The following is a 17,135-nucleotide window of genomic DNA, read 5'->3' on the forward strand; positions in this document are numbered from 1 at the left end:
GCAGTGGTATAAACATTGTGTTGTGGTCGGCCGGTTTATCCACCAGAATCCTTGTAGAGCTAAGAAAAAGAAGAGATTATGGAAATACTTTTTTCTGAGTAGAGAGTGAGATGGCAGTTTGTCTGCAAGCAATGCAGTGCTGTGGCTCGATTGTTGGTGTTTATCAAATCACTGGGAGAGCACGAACAAGCAGGAGGTGAGAGGATAAGCACGACTGCTCCGCCATCTAACGGATTCACGGAGGGCTTCGGCCTGGAAGGCTCGGAGGGGATGGAGCGAGCGCGACGAGGTTGGTGAAGGGTGTAACGCCTCGATAAGACCGTCAGACTTGTGTGGTGTCAATCATCTGCAGCTCCCTGAGGGTTTGTGTTGTCGAGAAAACCTGATTGATGATTCCAGCGAGTCCCTGTCAAAGTCACCCGTCTACTGTTTCAATCTGACTTTTCCCCCGACGGTGAAGCATCATATAAACAGACAGACACACGGTATATTTAGACCTCGTCTGGCTCACGTTACCTGCTGTTCCTCTCTTTCTGACGACGCCATGGCACGTTCAGGCCACCAAATTTACTGCATGCAAGTCAGCCCATACGCCGTGGCTTACGTGCTGGGTGTCACTCAGCCCCGGCGATGGTAACTTACATGTCATCCACTTTATACAAAACCTCTAATGTTGGGAAATCGGTGAAATCTAAGACCACAGGTCTTTGTCCCTGCATCATGGGTCAGGGAAACACGAATGTTCTGATGAGTGCTTGACATCAGTGTTGACGCAGAATAGTTTTTTACTCTGTGACTGTGATGGCTTATTTAAGTATAGCAGGGGCCAATGAAACCTGTCGAAAATCAGCCCTGTGGCGAGCAAAAGTTTATGAGTCTGACAATTTTGTTGAGCAAGATGGTCTTCACTAATAAACGCCACTTTTATGATTTTTGAAACCTAAATGCAACTGTAAAAAGTACAAAGCTACTGTTGTGCTATGAAGAAACTGCACCGCAGACAACTGGCTTGGTGCTTCCTCTGTTTTTGGTGTGGTGATGTTTAATGTCCACAGCAGCCTCTGTAGTCTCGTTTAGCCGCTTGCTAGCAACCAGTGTTTTTCTAACACACTGTTAGAATTTCTTGAGCTGGCGTGAACCACAGGCCTTATTTCAAGCATTATCCAACAGCATTGAGTGACCGAGCAGACATTCAACGACGCGAACTCATTCCCAGGTCGTCAGACTCACTCCTACTCCTACTTTCCCTCCATAGCATAATAAGGAAGCTCTTGGTTCCCTTTTGAAATCTGATGGTCCGGCTCGCTCCTGTGACCATGGAAGCATGGTTGCTTTTGTAGCCAGACGCTAGCTCGGCTGCTGCAGCAGTTCATCTGCCATCAAAATCACAGGGAAATTTTTATGCTATACGTCCTCTGGCATCTCTGCCTGAGGCCAGCAGTGCAGTCAGGGCCAAGCCAGTAATGAGAGGAGGGAGAGGAACGCCAGTGATGCTATCATGATCCTCTAACAGCTGCACAAGGCTACATTTTATGTAAAATTCCAGCTGGTTTATCAGCCTGAATCAGAAAGTGGAGGGCAGAGAAAACTTTCCATTTCCTCTAAATGAATATGAGAGAGAAGATAGAGACGAGAGAGGATATTTGTGGCCTTCGTGAAATGCTGGTTTTTATAACGGAACCATTTGAAGTTTGTGGATTGTACGTGACAAATGCCACCAGAGTTTCCCATGCCTCCATGTTGGGGTCAGCTGTGGGCAGAGGCAGCGTGTTCTAGGAGGGTCCGTCTGCCCGGCACATTTCGGTATCTGACCATTAGAATAATCCTGTGGTGTCTGTGACGCCACCATCAGCTGGGCAGAGTGTTTTTGTGTTTCCAAGCTGCTCCCTGACTCCGTCTGTGCTGCTGTCTCTCTGCTCTGGCTTCTCCAGAGGTTACTGAGAAGACTGAAGTAGGATACTGACTGGTGTCTTGCTGTTTATGGCAGCAGTGTTTGTCACAGATGCCATCAGCTGCTCCGCGTGCACTACGCTGATGGTTGGAACTGCAGGATCATGGATTCACATAGAGTTGATTTATCTGTTCACACATCTGCTCCTCACGTTGGCCTTTTTTTTCACAGATCTGTGGAGTTTCCGTCATACATGCAGGAGTACATTGTTGCACGACAAGGAAAAGAATAGACCGCAAAAGCCGCAAAAAAAAATCCCCTGGAAATGCAGTTGTGGCTTTCCCAAGGACTTCCTGGGGAAACTCCTTCAAATTTGGCTCAAACTTGAAGTTAGACTCAAGACTGATTAGACTTTGGTGGCCAGAGGTCAGGATCATGGCTACTGAAGGAAAGAGTCGTCAGTAGGTGCACGCACCAGTCTAAACGGTGACACTCCGAAAGGCTTCAATCTAGATGGAATCATGGCTTCCACTCATGTTCACCCGCCTGCCACACCTCAGAATGGTGGAGAATTTCAAGAACTTAAGAATTCTTTAGCAGTTTTGGGGAATAACTTAGACAAGGGAGCGGTGTCGTTTAGGCTAAATGCTAAGAGGCTAACGTGTAGCTAGTGCAATATTGGTATTTCCTCTTGGCCGTGTTAGCGTGCTCACACTTCCTCTCTCATGACGACTAAACACTCACCGTCGCCTCGCTGGACTTGAAACTTGTATTGATCAAACTGGAGTCTTGACCTTCTGATGGAGACTGCGGGGCTAATAATAACTGAGGAGACGTAACTGCAGGTCATCCTAAACTTTTCATAGTAACCATCTCTCATCAGTGAGTATCGTGTACTTTTCCAACCGTGCCCCCCCCCAGCCCGCCAGCCCTCCATCCCATAATCTACTCAGGAACATCACATGACCTCGTGTCCCAGACTCTCTGTTCTGTGTGTCATGCGTACTTCTTTGTGATCTTGGCTGAGATCAGACGCGCTGCCTCCTGCTGTTTTCAGTGCAGCCGCTCCACTTCCGCTCCGTAGGCCCACTGTGTTCGCTGGCTGTGTGTATGCCTGAGTACTGCAGTACATTTTTAATTCTCCAGCATAATTACATGCACATGCTCATCAGTGCTGCACAGTGTACACAGTGTCCTTAACGTGTGTGTGTGTGTGTGTGTGTGTGAGTGTGTGTGCGTGTGTGTGGGTGTGTGTGTGTGTTGTGGTGGCCTACTTTGTCCAGATCATTTGGCCACCATGTGCCATGAGCAGGCTGGTGAGCGTTCCCAGATTGCTGTAATTTTTCTGTGTGGAATGTCAGGAATTCTGCGTGTGGTGTTGGGCTGGGACGCACGCAGGACCTAAGGGCTGTGGACACAGACACAATCTGGGCCACACTGGCCTTGTAGGGGCTTCGAAGGGTCCCAGTAAACATCTAGCTTTTATTCTGTACTTCAAATAAAGTCTGCTAAAGATGCTGCATAGGTGATATTAATTCTTATCTCATCCAAAGAAAAGCAAACGAAGGAAGAACACGTTGCATATTTTTGAGAGTGCAGTGCAAACAGCGTCTCGGCCGGAGTACTGAAAGCTCATGCTGTGTTTTCATACTGCATAGAAGGAAGTAACCCCATGTACTCACGCGCGAACCATAACCTGCAGCACTGTCATTGAAGTGATGGGAACATGGAGATAATTCACATTTATGCTGCTCTACGTATACAAATGTTTGCTTTGTGGACGTGAGAAGAGGATGGAGTCAGAACACAGTGCAAATGAGCACAACTGGTGCAACATGTGGCACTGCATTGTGGGGCTTCAGCAGGGGGGCGGAGCCTGAGGATCATACTGTTCCCCTCGACCCCCTCAGGTGGCCCCCGATGGCCTAGAGGAGGCGCGAGTGTCTCTCCACCTGCATCTGTCAGGAGTGCTGACCAAGCCAGAGGCAACATGGGGACGCAAACTAGCGCTCCACCTGTCCATGTGGATGTGCAACGTGATAGAGCGCTCCACTACCTGGGCGCCCCAGAACAGACGTGTCCATACAACAGAGCATCGAATCAGGCGCTCCCATGTTTTGCATGAAATTCCTATGCTTCTTTATTTTCCGGCTCCCACTGGAAGGCATGCATGAGTAGGAAACGTTTCTTTTGCTATTCTTCCCTCATGCAGCAGGTAGAATGTGGGCTTAGACATATGGAGTCTCTTCCTGTGTGCCGGGCCAAGTTTTAGGTGTACAGTGCAAACACATGCGCAGCCCGGAGGCCAGCACACGCCAGAGTCCACTGACCCTCCAACTGCTCGTAAGAGACTAAACATCAATCGTAGTATTTGAAGGTACTTTTACCAGCAACTTGTTGATCGCTGAACTGAACAGAAACTGACTGATGGATCTTTACCACTAGAGATGATCCGCTCCCTTGATCGGACACTGGGACCGGTCTTGCCCGTCTCTCTGTCACTCACTCCTTCTCTCCATCTCCCTCTCAACCTCTCTTCTGCACAGATGATGATGTGGATCTGGAGCAGCTGGTCAATGAGATGAACTCCTCCATGGAGAGTGTGTATTCTACGCAGGCAGACACGGCCCTACTCCTGAACAACGGACACGCGCACACGCCGCACCACCACGTGCACGGGGCCTACCCGGGACAACGTCGTCACACGCCACCCCCACCCTCCTCCTTCCCCACCAGGGAGAAGCCACGGCAGTCTCAGCCGATGCACATCCAGACTGCCAGGTAGACGGCAGTTCATTCTTCTACTATGCTGAGCACCAAGACGTCATTCACCTCTGTACAAATCCAGCTGGAGCAGATGCTGTTTGATACGAGATGTGATTCATGAGTACAGCGATGCCTAATTGTTCTGAATTCAGACTGTGCATCTGATGTGACGGGACATCCAATTCCAAAACAGGTTTACTTAAAGAGAGCAGATAGTTTGGGCTCTGATGTAACATCTGTTTGTGTCCAAAACTCTGGAAGTGTTTCTGTTTTCAGCCTCAAAGGTCAGCTCAACTCTGTTGTCTCTAGTATGGAGTGTGCAGGCTCTTTTCACACTCTAATGATTCTCGTGGTGTAACTGCCCAGCTGAGCCATCAGTGTGTGTGTGTGTGTGTGTTTGTGTGTGTGTGTGTGTGTCTCCCTCTGCAGGTGCCTGCAGGAAGAGCAGCAGCTGCGTCCAGCCTCGCTGCCGGCCATCCCCAACCCTTTCCCTGAGCTCTGCAGTCCAGCAGGCTCTCCAGTTCTCAGCCCCATCCAGAGCTCCGACAACCGCGTGAGTGCAGATAAACGTCCCGAAATGAAGTCCTGATCACGACTGATCACGTTGCAGTGTATGCACATGAAAACACATGTGACCGTAGAATGATCCGGTCAGGAAATGTGTTGGTGTGATTTTGAACATCTCATTGTGTGTGTGTGTGTGTGTGTGTGTGTGTGTGTGTGTGTGTGTGTGTGTGTGTGTGTGTGTAAATCAGCTGTTTGGCCTGTTCTGTTCAGGTCAGAGCATCATGTTGATTTTAGTTGCGTCCGGCCTTCCTTCCATTACACAACATTGTACCCTTATCTGACTGCCTGTGTGTGTGTGTGTGTGTGTGTGTGTGACTGATAATGATGCTTCATCAACAACACACGCACTTACACACATAGAGAGTGACAGACATGTTTTGCTGTGGAAGGAGGTGAGCGTCTCCAGGATGCTGCAGACAGAGTGCAGACTTCCGTAGCGAGGCTGGGAACGTCTGCCAGTTGAATCCCTCGAAACCTTGTGAATCAATCTGCCGGCTCCGACAAGACAAGCGCTCATTTCCGGTTCACACGGTTCCACGTTGGCTTGCCGTCACTGTGTGTGTGTGTGTGTGTGTGTGTGTGTGTGTGTGTGTGTGTGTGTGTGTGTGTGTGTGTGTGTGTGTGTGTGTGTGTGTGTCATAGCCTTGCCCTTCCTTCCCCCAGCAGGGCCAGGAATGTTCCATCCTTTTTAAAAGATGTTTCAGGATGCCCACCCTGAACAATAAAAGTTATTCTAGATGAGCACACATGCTGACACACACACACACACACACACACACACAGGTGTTGTTATTGAGTTCACATGAGTGCAGCTGATAAGGCCAACCATTATTTTTTGAGTTTGGTTGACATCATCTCACAAGGTCTGGAGTCAGAGAGCAACTTTGCAGTTCACACAAAGGCTCTGTTGTGCGTGTGTTTGAGCCTCGAGTGTCTCCCCCCTCAGACATCTTCATTCTGTCCAGCTCGGTTGATGTAACTGCTGTCTGCTGCATTAAAATGGAACAAATATTCACTCAGCTCTCATCACAGGGGAGATAATTAGTCTGTAGTTTCCATGCTCAGAGTCGCTGTGCAGAAGTTGTTCCTGTCTGGACTCAGTGCTTCGGCTCCTAACAGATCATCTCTGGGAAGGCTTGCATCCTCTCTGCTGCCTTCTTTCATGACATCTTGGATTATGAAGTAAATCCTTCAAGACTAAACAGCACAAAATGGAAAGATGTTGCTTTTCATCCAAAAGGAGCAGTGATGAACTTGTGATTCATGGAGTACAAAGTCAACGGAAGAATGGTTTTAACATTCCATCGTGATTAGCAGCAGCAGCAGCAGCAGCAAAAAAAATACAACTGAAGAAATGGCTGTAATAATGTACACAAAACGGCCTCCGTCAGAGGGTGCGTGTGGAGCCGCCACGTATTTTAATCCATGTTAATGCTTAAAATCAGCCGCAGCTCGTCTGCGACCATTGAACAAGACTTTAACTGATTGAATCACTTGAGTTCAATAACGGCAGCAAAGCCACATCTTAGCTTCTCACTCCGTGCTCCCGATTGCACGCCACGTTGTGTAACGTTCTCCACTGGCGAGGTCGTGTGCATGTATGCATGCGTGTGTGCAGGACGCTCTGCTTGTGTAGTCTGAGGAGGGCTTCAGTCAGTGAGATGCATCGACGAGGATGGCTTACACAACAATGCAGACTCTCAGACGGGCTGTGCGTTGGTCTGCAGAGTATTTGCGTTGGCATGGTTTTATCAGAGGATCTCTCTCACAGTCTCTCCCTCCAGCTGTTGAGTTGGAATCTGAACATTCTTCACTTAAGCTCCAGTCTTTCTCGCTGGGATACACAGCTCACATTATGAACCTATGTGAACATATGAGAAAAAGGAAGTGTGTGCATGACAGGAACGCTTGGCCGTCGACAACTTGACTGGATTTGTCCTGGAGATGTTCTGAGGTGGATACCACCAAGGGACGTCATGACGCTGCGTCTCCATCAGCCTATGAATATGTATAGATGACGCCAAAGTCTGAACTTAGAGCTTGAATCTCAAACTCCAGCCGCCATTTCCCACGCAAGTTACGGTCGCTTTCACAAGGGTTTGGTCAGGTCCCGTCTGTCGTCACTGGGCCAGTGGGTTTGCTTTGGCATCAGGACGGCGGCTGTAACGCAATTCTTGCTTTAATATGTGGCCAGGGAGCCAGTGTTATGAACATCAGGGACGGTGCTCCGCAGCTGACCCTGACCTCCCTGTGGACGGAGGCTAGAGAAAAAAGGGTTTCGATACAAAAAAAGTCAAAAGGATGTGCAAAAGTCAGTTTCTCATAGTTGTTATTCAGCGAGGGGTGTGATGATTGAGGTCTTTGGTGCTTGTGAAACTCTGGACAAAGACCAATCCTAGTTTGCTCTCCACAGTCTGGTCGTTCTGGAGGGCGCTGCCGTGGAGGTGGTGATGTCAGTCGTTCCTCACAGGAAGGACGGGATAGAAGGACACGCTGTGTTTGGGTTCATGAGTTGGACACAGGAGGGAGCGAAGAGGTGAGGACTGTCGGTCATTTAACGTGTCCTAGTGGGACGAGCAGTAATGGTACCAGCTCTGCTAAAGTTTCCCAGTCCTCCGTGACATTGTGAGCCGTACCAGGACCCTGAAAACCACAGCAACTCACTGGAATTCCACTATGAGACATGATAAGAATCACAAAGATAGAAGACAGCTTTGTCCCCCAGAACATCGGCATCCAGATGCTTGGGATGTGAATACAACCACAGTGGTTCAGCTGCTGGGGAAACTCAGTGCAGAAAAATGAAGATGATGCCACTGGTGCCATATATATATATATATACATATATATACATATATATATATATATATATATATATATATATATATATATATATGTATATATATATATATATATATATATATATATGTGTATATATATATATATATATATATATGTGTATATATATATATATATATATATGTGTATATATATATATATATGTATATATATATATATATATATGTATATATATATATATATATATATATGTGTATATATATATATATATGTGTATATATATATATATATGTGTATATATATATATATGTGTATATATATATATATATATATGTGTATATATATATATATATATATGTGTATATATATATGAACACAGCAAAGTCATGAGGACTAATTAAAGCTCTGAGTCACACACTCGTTCTCTCTCTATGTCAGGCTTTTTGTCTGTGGTCAGCTGATGTACCTCTGCACGCAACAGTCTCCAGACTCTGTGTGTGTGTGTGTGTGTGTGTGTGATGTCAGAGAAGGCCTGTTGAACAGAGTAAGCTCATAATGACATGGATATATAAGCTCTATTGTTAGCTAGATACGACGTCATTGTCGTTTCTAATGCGGATCAAGGTGCTTTACTGTAAATTGAAATTTAATCACGTACCTGGGTGGGATTTAACAAAGTCTCTAAGTCTATGTCTTATTAGGATTTATGTTTTATGAAAACCTATGTGACTTTTGATTCTCTGCCAAGCAGTTAATGTTTTCTTTGTGCAATGTGATGATGTAACCCTGCCGTTTCTCAGGGAACACATTCTTCTTTGATGATTTCTTATGTCAAACTAGAACTACATTTTTCCCCCATAAAACTAAAAGAAATTGCTTCAGCTGTGAAATGGCTGATTATCCCAGAAACATTATCGAGTTCAACACTGAGCAGTTTAGGAGCCAGACATTTACAAATTCAACTTGACATCCGATTAAGTTTTAAATCCTCAAGAGTTTGTGCTCTCTTTTCATCTTGCGGGTTTCATCAGTTAAGAATTGCGTTTGCGTTTCCTGTTGAGACAAATAAATGAGCGTTAAACTGTAGATGGAGTCTCGTAAGGCAAAAGGAGTCACCCTGTGGACCCCTCTACCAAACCCTCCCATGACTTTAATCTAATCTGGCTGGTCAAACTGTCACTTCTGTTCTTTTGTATTTGTACCCGCATAAAAGCTGCTGATGCCACTTGGAGGTGGAGGGATTCCTAGAACGGCTGGTACGCATCCATCAGAAAGTCAGAGGCGTTTTGTGTGACCGCATCCACATGCATGTGTATGAGTGGGAGACGGTGTTGTGTCAGTGTCAGGTCATGGGGAGGTGGGGCAGGGAGCCACTCAGCGAGACTCTGTGGTGGCTCTCTAGTGAGGTGAAATTGAGTTTGGCCTGTCTGCAGAGCTAATCAGCTCTGTCTGGCCCGAAGCCGACCACTCACACACATGAAAGACGACGGATGCTGGGAGGGAAGCCACCGCCAACCGACAATCATGCGCTGACATTAGGGATGGGTGTGTGTTAGTGCACTCCAGACATGTTATTATTTGAAGGCATGTAACAGCTGCTGGTTGAACAACCGCAGGATCATGTGAGAATTGGACGTTTCAGTAGCTGCTTCAGCCTCATTTTGACAATCTCACATCTTTAGGAAAAACAAACTGAAGATTTTATGAATGTGCCTGGACAAAGTTTATACTTGAGAAGTGGAAAAAAATGTTCCTGAAAGTAGGTGTCATCAGACGGCGAAGTCAGTAGTACCATGATGGCGCTATGCTCTCCATGGTGGCACAAAGTACACAACTCAAGTATGTGAGTGAAAGTATAGGTCCTCAAGGAGAAATATTAGTCCACTCCCAAGTGAAAGTGGCCAAGTCAAATTTCTACTTTTTTCTATTAACACTGGAGAATTCAGAAGTAGATTTTCTTTTTGATGTCGGTGGAGTCCTGCATAGTTTTCACTATGAGTTTGAAGCTGTCTGAAACTCTGAGGTAGCGTGAATGACCTCCTGTAGGAGCACAGCGCGACACAAATCCACCAGCAACAACAGTGAGTCGTCTGCATAGAAGTGCAACCCAGTGAATGGCATCAGTTATCAGCCTGTTTCCTCCTGTGAATCACAGTTTATCTCTTTTAAAAACATTTGACTTCATGCACACCAGTTTTGCGTGACAACTTTTTTGGCAAAGCGCAAGAGATAGGTACCAAACAAATGTACACCACTCTAGTAAAAGTACTTATTTCCTTTCTACAACTGCAAAAGAAGAACCAAAGGTCTCGTAGGTGCTGGTGACACTGGACAGTAACAACAGCACGGGGCAGCAACAGGTGTGCTGCAGCTTGTGGGGCAGCGTCTTTCGTGTTTGGAGTCAAACTCTGTGGAGCAGTTTTTCAGATTTTATCATGGAGACTATTTTTGAAACGTGCTCTTTTGATTGATTCTTTATTTTGGCGTGGATGTTGTGGTTTCGTTGAAATGCAGTCCTACCAGAAATACTTGAGTGGCAAAAAATACAAGGCTAATACTGGTGGTGGGAGAACATTAAGTGTGCTCGCAATGTTCCGGGGGACCTCCTCAGAACACACGGCGGGGAGACTGCAGCGCTAACGGAACCGGTACAGCGTAAAGAGAGTTCTGCCCCTCTCCCACTGCGTATTCCTGCGCACATGTGGGTTGTTTTAGACCTGCTCATAGAAGCTGGTTGATCCTGCGCCCATACAAGTAGAAGAGGGGTTGAATTTCTTTTGTTTGTTTTCCTGGTTCATCTCATTCCACTTCAGAAACCCAGTCAACACACCTCATAGGAGTTAAAGTGTCGTTGTGTCTTCTTTCCCATTTCGAGAGACGAGCCTGTTGGATGAGGGGAGATAAATGCAGCTGTTGCATTTATTTCTATAAGTCATGTTCTCATTCTTAACGTGGGTTCTGCAGGATCTGAAGCTGGTTGGTGTTGTGAAACCAGGGCCAGGAGCACATCATAGCAGTGCTTGTGTAGATTTTATGATGGAGGGAAGCTGCTAGAAGAACCAGGGTCTTAAAGCTTTGAACAGTGGAGGCGTCTGTAGAGACCCTCGCTTGCCCTCAATGAATCAAGATTGCTTTTACAATCTGCACCGTGGATGAGATCTGCCCCGGCTTAAAACAACCAGATCACTGAGTGTGTGTGTGTGTGTGTGAGTGAATAGCCTGATAGGTTTAGGGGCCCATAAACCTCTTGGTCAAGTGGGTCTGACCCTGTTGCAGATTATTCAGTTTGACCTCTGACCCTGTACATACTGTGCTTATGCGTGTCTTTGTTTGTATGCATGCAGGTGTCTGTCCGTGACCCTTCAATCCAATATGCTGCAGCTCCAAGTCCTCTTTACGTGTGTGTGTGAGTGTGTGTGTGTGTGTGTGTGCGTGTGTTGCTGATGGTTGCTGTAAGCAGCATAGGAGACCAATAACCCTGTACATTTCCACCCCTCACCCTCCTCTGGTGCAGGAGCAGAGGGACGTGGGGGAGGGGAGGAGGAGTGAGTCAAGGTGAGTTACATTTCATCGTGTGAGGATAAAAACTCGGTGAGGAGTTAAAGGTAGAAAGTGAACTCAAGTAGAAACGGGAAAATATCGTTAAACTCAAAACATTTAACAAAAATTGGCACGAGCCGGCCTGCTGAGTCCATATGAAGGTAGTTTCCTGTGCTCACATGCTCATCACATACGTGTAAACTCGTTATCTTCACACATGCTCATACACACACGCATGCACTCAAACACACACGAACATGTACTACTGCAAAAAAAAGTTGAGCAGTCAAGCCGAAAAAAACTGCTGGAGCTGCTTGTCTTACCTTTTGTCTCTTTTTTGGTGGTGCGTGCGTGCGTGCGTGCGTGCGTGCGTGCGTGCGTGCGTGCGTGCGTGCGTGCGTGTGTGTGTCGGGCTCCTGGTTCTCATGCACACTGTATAAGGGGCCAGCTGTGTTGGCCTGCGCGCTACACATGAGCCTGATTATGACTCAGTATTGCATTACTGACATTCCTCCATAGCTCTCCGTCTTTGCTTGCTCTCTCTCCACCCCTCCTCCTCCTCCTCCTTTCTTTTTCTTTACCTCCCTCTCCCGCGGCTGGGCAGATTCGCTGAGCAACCACCTCCCTCCCTCCCTTCCTCCCTTTCTACCCCTCCCTTGAACCCCTCAGTGAAGCCCAAACGACACTTGATCCATACGGCTTCAGATCAAATCACTGCTGTTCTCTCTCTCTCTCTCTCTCTCTCTCTTTTAAAAAAACTTTTGTCTGCCTTCTTTGTGACCTCGAAGCCATCAGTGTGCATTACACATGTTGCTCTGGTCCTAACACATTCGCATAGTATTTCACATACAGCTGAGGAGGAGGAAGAGGAGGAGAGAGGGAGGGGATAGAAACTGAAACCGTCAGTGCAGCGCAAAAAGGATTGTTGGTGGACGTGAGGAATAAGAGATGCATGTGTGTGATTGGCAGCTCAGTTTAATACATTGAGCTTGTTCTGTGTGTGTGTGTGTGTGTAGGGGGGGTGTTTTAGGAAGACTTGATGCAGCGCCATCAGTAAAAGGAGCTGACGTGATCTTTTTGTCAGGGTGAAGGGATTTGAACGCAGCCTTGGAAGATAAGAGAGTAGAGTACGTGACAGGTAGCAGCTCACCGTTTAAAAATCCCATACTGGGTTAATCCAGAGAGAGGAGGGGGGGGGCACAAACTACTCCTCGTAGCCCAGCCTTTATACTGCCCAGCACGAGGAGAAGGAGCGAGCTGTCTCTCCTCCACTCTCGTCGTCCTTCCTCTGTCACTTCCTCTCTCCTCCCCCTCTCTTCCCTCTTACCTCTCTTGTATTCTCCTTGCCAATCTGCCCCTCCCTCTCTCTCTCTCTCTCTCTCTCTCCCTCCCACTCTCCCTCTCGTCCTGACTCCCCCCCTCTCTCTCTCTCTGTGTCACTGGAGAGCGTCTCAGTGTGAAAATGCCATCCTGCTCTCCAGACTGTTGCCTCTTTCAGGCTGTGGAGGTAAGAGACTTGTGTGTGTTCCTTAATTTCCTGTGTGTGCGCGCGCGTGTGTGTGTCGTGAGTGCGCCCGCGTGCGTGTGTAAGTGTTTGTGTACAGCTTGCAGTGATAGACCTTTGCATTGTTTTTGCCCCTCAAAACTTTTCTCAAACAAATCTCACACGTCATGAAATCTCTGTCTGTGGTGGGGGTGTGGGACGCAGGAGGAGCGGAGAGCGCCGTGGTCTTGTTCCTGCTTCCAGTCTGAGACTCTTTCAGCCTCGCAATGATGGTGCTGTGACGTTTTGTCATTTCTAGGCCACCGTTGCTGACATTTTTGGGCTGTTTTGTGTGTTTTCAAATTGGGGTTGCTATTGTTTGCCTTCTTTTCCATGACACCCCCCGGCTCTCGACCAACACCAGGCTTGTGTTTTGTTTCATGTAATTTTCAATAGTTGCTCCTGCTGGCTTTGTGTGAAGTGCAGGGCAGCAGAATCCTGTTGTAGGTGTGGGATAACACACACACACACACACACACACACACACACACACACCAATATAGATATACAGCTGCTCAGGAATACATGGACGATCGTTTTAAAGACTTTTGGATCTTTATTTGCTCGTGTTTATAATGTGTTTGTGTTCATACGCTGCATGTGACAGCGGGCCGTCGCTGCTTTGTGTGTGAATGTGCACAGAGTGGAGCTGCGCACTGAGACGAAATTACACCCCGTTTGAAAGTCGCTTTGGGCTGCAATGGTTCAAAATGGCGCAACAGTGGGAGGCAGTTGGGCTTTGAACTGTACCCACTTGCTGTTCCCAGTGGTGACATTTTTAAGAACATGCTCATCATGCAACATGTGTAAAAGCCCTGTGATTTCATCAAGTGTGTTTTTTCTACTTTTCCCTTTTCCGACTCCTGGTATTCTTGCACGCATCAGGAAACATTGTGCTATGTGCGCAAGCAGGTTTACACGCGTATCCGGGGATGTGCTAGTGAGTGAGTTTGGTTGAGCTGTGGACAAAAGGGCTGAAGTGAGAGTGCTGGGGCCAGCCGACCTCTCCTGGATGGACTTCATCCTTTGTTTAAGCAACTTTGTCACTGGCTTAAATGTGAACACGACTTTAAAGGCCGGACTTGAGAAGGCACCTGGGGATGGAGGTAAATGCAGCCTCTGATCTGATGCCTCCCCTCCCCCTTTACCCTGGATTTGAATTCCTGAAAAGCAGCTCAGAACGCATCAAACCTTCTGACTTCTCCCAGCTCGTGACAACATGACCTTATACGTAGTTCCATCCTTGTCCGTGTGTTTGTATGCAGATAGTGAAGGTGTGGAGCGAGGACGGGGCTGGGAAGGTGGTGGAGATCCCAGCAGACATGACAGCCAGAGACCTTTGTCAGCTCCTGGTCTACAAGAGCCACTGTCTGGATGACAACGCCTGGACGCTGGTGGAGCACCACCCCATACTCGGCCTCGGTAAGGACGCGTGTCCACCCGTGGTTGGACTGGAGCTTTGACTTTGTATTCATGCTCTGATTTACAGAAATGGACATAAATTCTACTTTACTCCAGTTTTATTAGGATATTATGTACATGCAATGATGGATCACATATCATCCAATGAGACTGGCAGTTACTTATTTCAATAGAAATCAATAATCCTCATCTTTGTGTACTTTTCTAACATGATACATACCCTGAAAATATATGATGGTGAGTAGCAGCCTCAGGGACGAGTATAAACATCGTTCTGCAACTGAAATGTGGGTAAAGTGGCTTAATCTTTGTAGCGGACCGTTTTCTGTCTACATGCAGGTGTGTGTCAGCCTTGTGTGTGTATATGGCTTTTCTGTGCATCTGTGTGTGTGGGGGGGGGTACTCTCTCGTGTGTGTCCTCAGTGTGTATGTTCACTTGAGCATGGCATGTGTGCTCGTGTGCTTCTATACGACTCAGGACGGCTGCAGGATTACGAATTTTCCATGTTCTGTGCACATGCCTGCCCCCTCCCCTTGAAACGCTGGGATTACACAAAAAGAACACAAGACTTCACCTCTTTACTTTCACTCTTCCTCCTTTTGAAGTTGGATTTATCAATTTATTTATCTATTTATTTATTTTCCGTCGCTCTCTTTGTCCTTCGGTGAGGCTTTCCTTCTCCTTGAGTCATATTTTTAGAGTCAAAGGATCGCTTTGTGCTTTGCTGCTTGATCTGCGTTTCTGGAAAAAAGTGCACTAGAGAGATGGAATGTGAGGTGAGGAGAGGAGAGGAGAGGGAGGGAGGGAAAAAAGAGAAAGACGGAGAAAAGAGAGACAGAGAAGGAGGGGGGGCAGAGAGGCCTGGACTAAAGCGTCATACCAGAGTTGTGAGGAACCAATGGTGGGTCTCCGTCAGACGAGCCCCTAGCCGTCCTAGCCAATCCTGTCTTTACTGAACCCTCCACAGGAAATTCCCCCGTTTGCAGCCAGCGTGTGTGCACACGCGCATGCGCGCGCCCACACACACACACACACACACACACACACACACACACACACACACACACACACACACACACACAAAGCAACAGAGCTCAGACATCTCTACCCCTACTTTTATAATCATGTATGTTGAAGTTTTTGTGTGTTTTGTCTTAATAAAACTGTGTGTGTGTGTGTGTGTGTGTGTGTGTGTGTGTGTGTGTGTGTGTGTGTGTGTGTGTGTGTATGAGTGTACCCACAGTACATCCTGTCACTCTCCATTTCTAATCTGGCTCACCCTGTGATCATAGGCTTTCAACTTCACTAAAAAGAAGCGCGCGCGCGCACACACACACACACACACACACACACACACACACACACACACACAATGTAATTGAGTGTATGTGGTGCCCAATGAGCAAGTTAGGCCTGCGTGAGCTCTTAATGTGTGGCTGTGTGTTTGTCTGCGGCTTGTACTTTGCTTATGGCTTCTCTGCTCTCAGCAATCAGCCGAAATACATGACATCATCTTCCTGCAATGCCCCCCCCCACTCCTCCTTCCCCCTCTCCATCTCATAGCACTTTGCTTCCGCACCTTCGCCTCCTCCCTCCCTCCCTCACAGCCCCTCCTCATTTAGACTCCAAGTAACAAAGAAAAATCTTGCTGCATCATTGTATTGAGATGTACAAACGTGTGTTTGATCGTGTTTATCTTTAATTCCCAGCATCGAACACCATGTTGTTCATCGGTTGATCAGAACTGCGATGGCTAGTGTGAGGGAGCATCAGGAGACGGTCACAAGGAAACAGAAAAAAGACATACAGACCCTTGAAAATCCTCTGATTTTAACTTGGAATTCATGACCATTTAAAAGTTATTGTTTCCTGCTGCCAGAACACGTTTCATTTATCATCAAGATCCTCCAGTGGCAAGGACATTGCAGAATATGCTTAAGTTTAAAAAAAGGAGAACACAAGGGAGAGTGTGGAAACACCGGAAGGAGCTTTTCTCAAAGGTTGACAGCGACACTACAGTTGCAATATTTTTCAGCTGTTCTCAGTTATTATGCAAATCCAACTGCATTATAAAGCGATTTATCCTTTTGCCTCGGAAAACGTCTGAAGGATAAAACAAAGCTAACACTCTGTGTGTGTGTGTGTGTGTGTGTGTGTGTGTGTGTGTGTGTGTGTGTGTGTGTGTGTGTGTGTGTGTGTGTGTGATTGTAGAGAGATGCCTGGAGGACCATGAGCTGGTGGTTCAGGTTCAAGCCTCCATGAGCAGCGACAGTAAATTCCTCTTCAGGAAGAATTATGCCAAATATGAATTCTTCAGGAACCCCCTGGTGAGTCGCTCGCATCCCTGAGATGACCTTTCGGTGACAGCTTTGGTTTAGCACACAGCCCCCCCCCCCCCCCCCACACACACACACACACACACACACACCACCACACTCACACATGCAGATACACACACAGCTGGGGTTTAGCGTATTTTCAAGCGTGATATTTTTGGATTGGAGCTGCTTATAGCTGAATTTCATGCAAATTTAGATTTCGCAAACAACTTCAAGCATTCAGTGTCTCCAGACTGAGACAGGGAAAAAAAGCATTTCCTGGTGGAT

General features: G+C 47.1%; 1 protein-coding gene across 8 annotated transcripts in view; it reads left to right on the forward strand.

The window, feature by feature from the left end:
* The window catches only part of LOC147241128 (growth factor receptor-bound protein 10-like), a 52,880-nt gene that overhangs the window by 18,408 nt on the left and 17,337 nt on the right, over positions 1–17,135 (forward strand). For 7 of the 8 annotated variants that reach the window (XR_015111141.1, XM_086192752.1, XM_086192748.1 and 4 more), the window contains 5 exons: positions 4,438–4,672; positions 5,087–5,210; positions 7,638–7,760; positions 14,372–14,528; positions 16,741–16,856. Coding sequence is in view for 7 of the 8 variants with exons in the window: in XM_086192752.1 (XP_086048878.1) it covers positions 4,438–4,672; positions 5,087–5,210; positions 7,638–7,760; positions 14,372–14,528; positions 16,741–16,856 (755 nt within the window). In the remaining variant the exon portion in view is untranslated. The remainder of the gene's footprint in view (positions 1–4,437; positions 4,673–5,086; positions 5,211–7,637; positions 7,761–14,371; positions 14,529–16,740; positions 16,857–17,135) is intronic. The other variant, XM_086192753.1, reaches the window with a different exon arrangement.

This window comes from Aulostomus chinensis, chromosome 22, assembly GCF_037954235.1.
Source record: "Aulostomus chinensis isolate RoL2024-O1b breed Wild chromosome 22, RoL_Achi_v1.0, whole genome shotgun sequence".
Taxonomy (NCBI): Eukaryota; Metazoa; Chordata; class Actinopteri; order Syngnathiformes; family Aulostomidae; genus Aulostomus; species Aulostomus chinensis.